Genomic DNA, 1,072 nt, shown 5'->3' with positions numbered 1-1,072 from the left:
GAACATTTTTGGATTTTTTCAAATACTGTGAGCATTAAAAAAACATGCGTTACCTAGAAGTATTTTATTTAAAACTATTGCTATTTTAAATTCAAGAAATAAGCTTCGAAATTTTAAATGTTAAAAATAATTTTTGAAACTAATGTCTTATTGTTGTATTTGCAATCAATAAAATATATTTTAAAAAATTCTAATTGTTAAAATTCGGGAATTTTCCAATTCGGATATTTTATAAATCGGCAATTTTCTGTCGCGAATTTTATTTTTCGGGAATTTTCCAATTCGGTAATATTGTAAACTGTCGAGAATTTTATTATTCAGAAATTTTGCAATTCGGAAATTTTATAATTCTGAAATTTTACTATTCGAAAATTTTATTATTTGGGAATTTTCCAATTCGGTATTTTTATTTTTCGGTAATTTTATTATTCGTGTATTTTATTATTTGGGAATTTTCCAAATCGGTATTCTTATCTTTCGGCAATTTTATTATTCGCGAATTTGATTAATCGAGAATTTTCTAATTCGGGAATTTTGCAGTGTCGGGAATTTTATTTTTCGGGATTTTTCAGTCGTCCCGGATATTTTTTTTCAAAATTATTACTTAAACTCAATATAAAAAAGCAATTTATCTCATTTTCTATATTTCAAAATTTCATAACCGAGGATTTCTTTGGTTACATGGTCATTGTAGAACATGCCCTTAGACGGACAGGCTAACGAAACAATAATAATAATAATAATAATAATAATAATATATAAATAATAATAATAAATAATATATATTTAAGAAAATAACTTACCAACATGAGCAATTGGCATCGTCGCCATTTCATGAAGAAGTTTATCTACGTATATCGAATTCTTTGGGTACATTTCCAACCTGCTGATTTGCCAGTGGAATTTATCCAGTGTAGTCATGTTTTTTCTGAAAAAAAAAATTAGTTCCAAAATTAGTCATACTGAAATATGAAGAACTAAGATACAAAGATTAAAGATATATGATGACAAGAGAATAACAAGTGAATAAGCAGAACAAATAAAATTATGCCTGTACATATACATTAGGGGG

At 25.9% G+C, this 1,072-nt stretch overlaps 1 protein-coding gene across 1 annotated transcript in view; it reads right to left on the bottom strand.

Annotated features, from left to right (window-relative positions):
- The window catches only part of LOC117171647 (extracellular serine/threonine protein CG31145), a 246,669-nt gene that overhangs the window by 87,097 nt on the left and 158,500 nt on the right, over positions 1 to 1,072 (bottom strand). The window contains exon 2 of the mRNA XM_033359143.1: positions 804 to 928. Within this exon, the coding sequence (XP_033215034.1) occupies positions 804 to 928 (125 nt within the window). The remainder of the gene's footprint in view (positions 1 to 803; positions 929 to 1,072) is intronic.

The sequence above is a fragment of the Belonocnema kinseyi genome, chromosome 4 (genome assembly GCF_010883055.1).
Source record: "Belonocnema kinseyi isolate 2016_QV_RU_SX_M_011 chromosome 4, B_treatae_v1, whole genome shotgun sequence".
Taxonomy (NCBI): Eukaryota; Metazoa; Arthropoda; class Insecta; order Hymenoptera; family Cynipidae; genus Belonocnema; species Belonocnema kinseyi.
The sequence above is the reverse complement of the archived record's forward strand: the minus strand, read 5'-3'. Positions and strand labels throughout refer to the sequence as shown.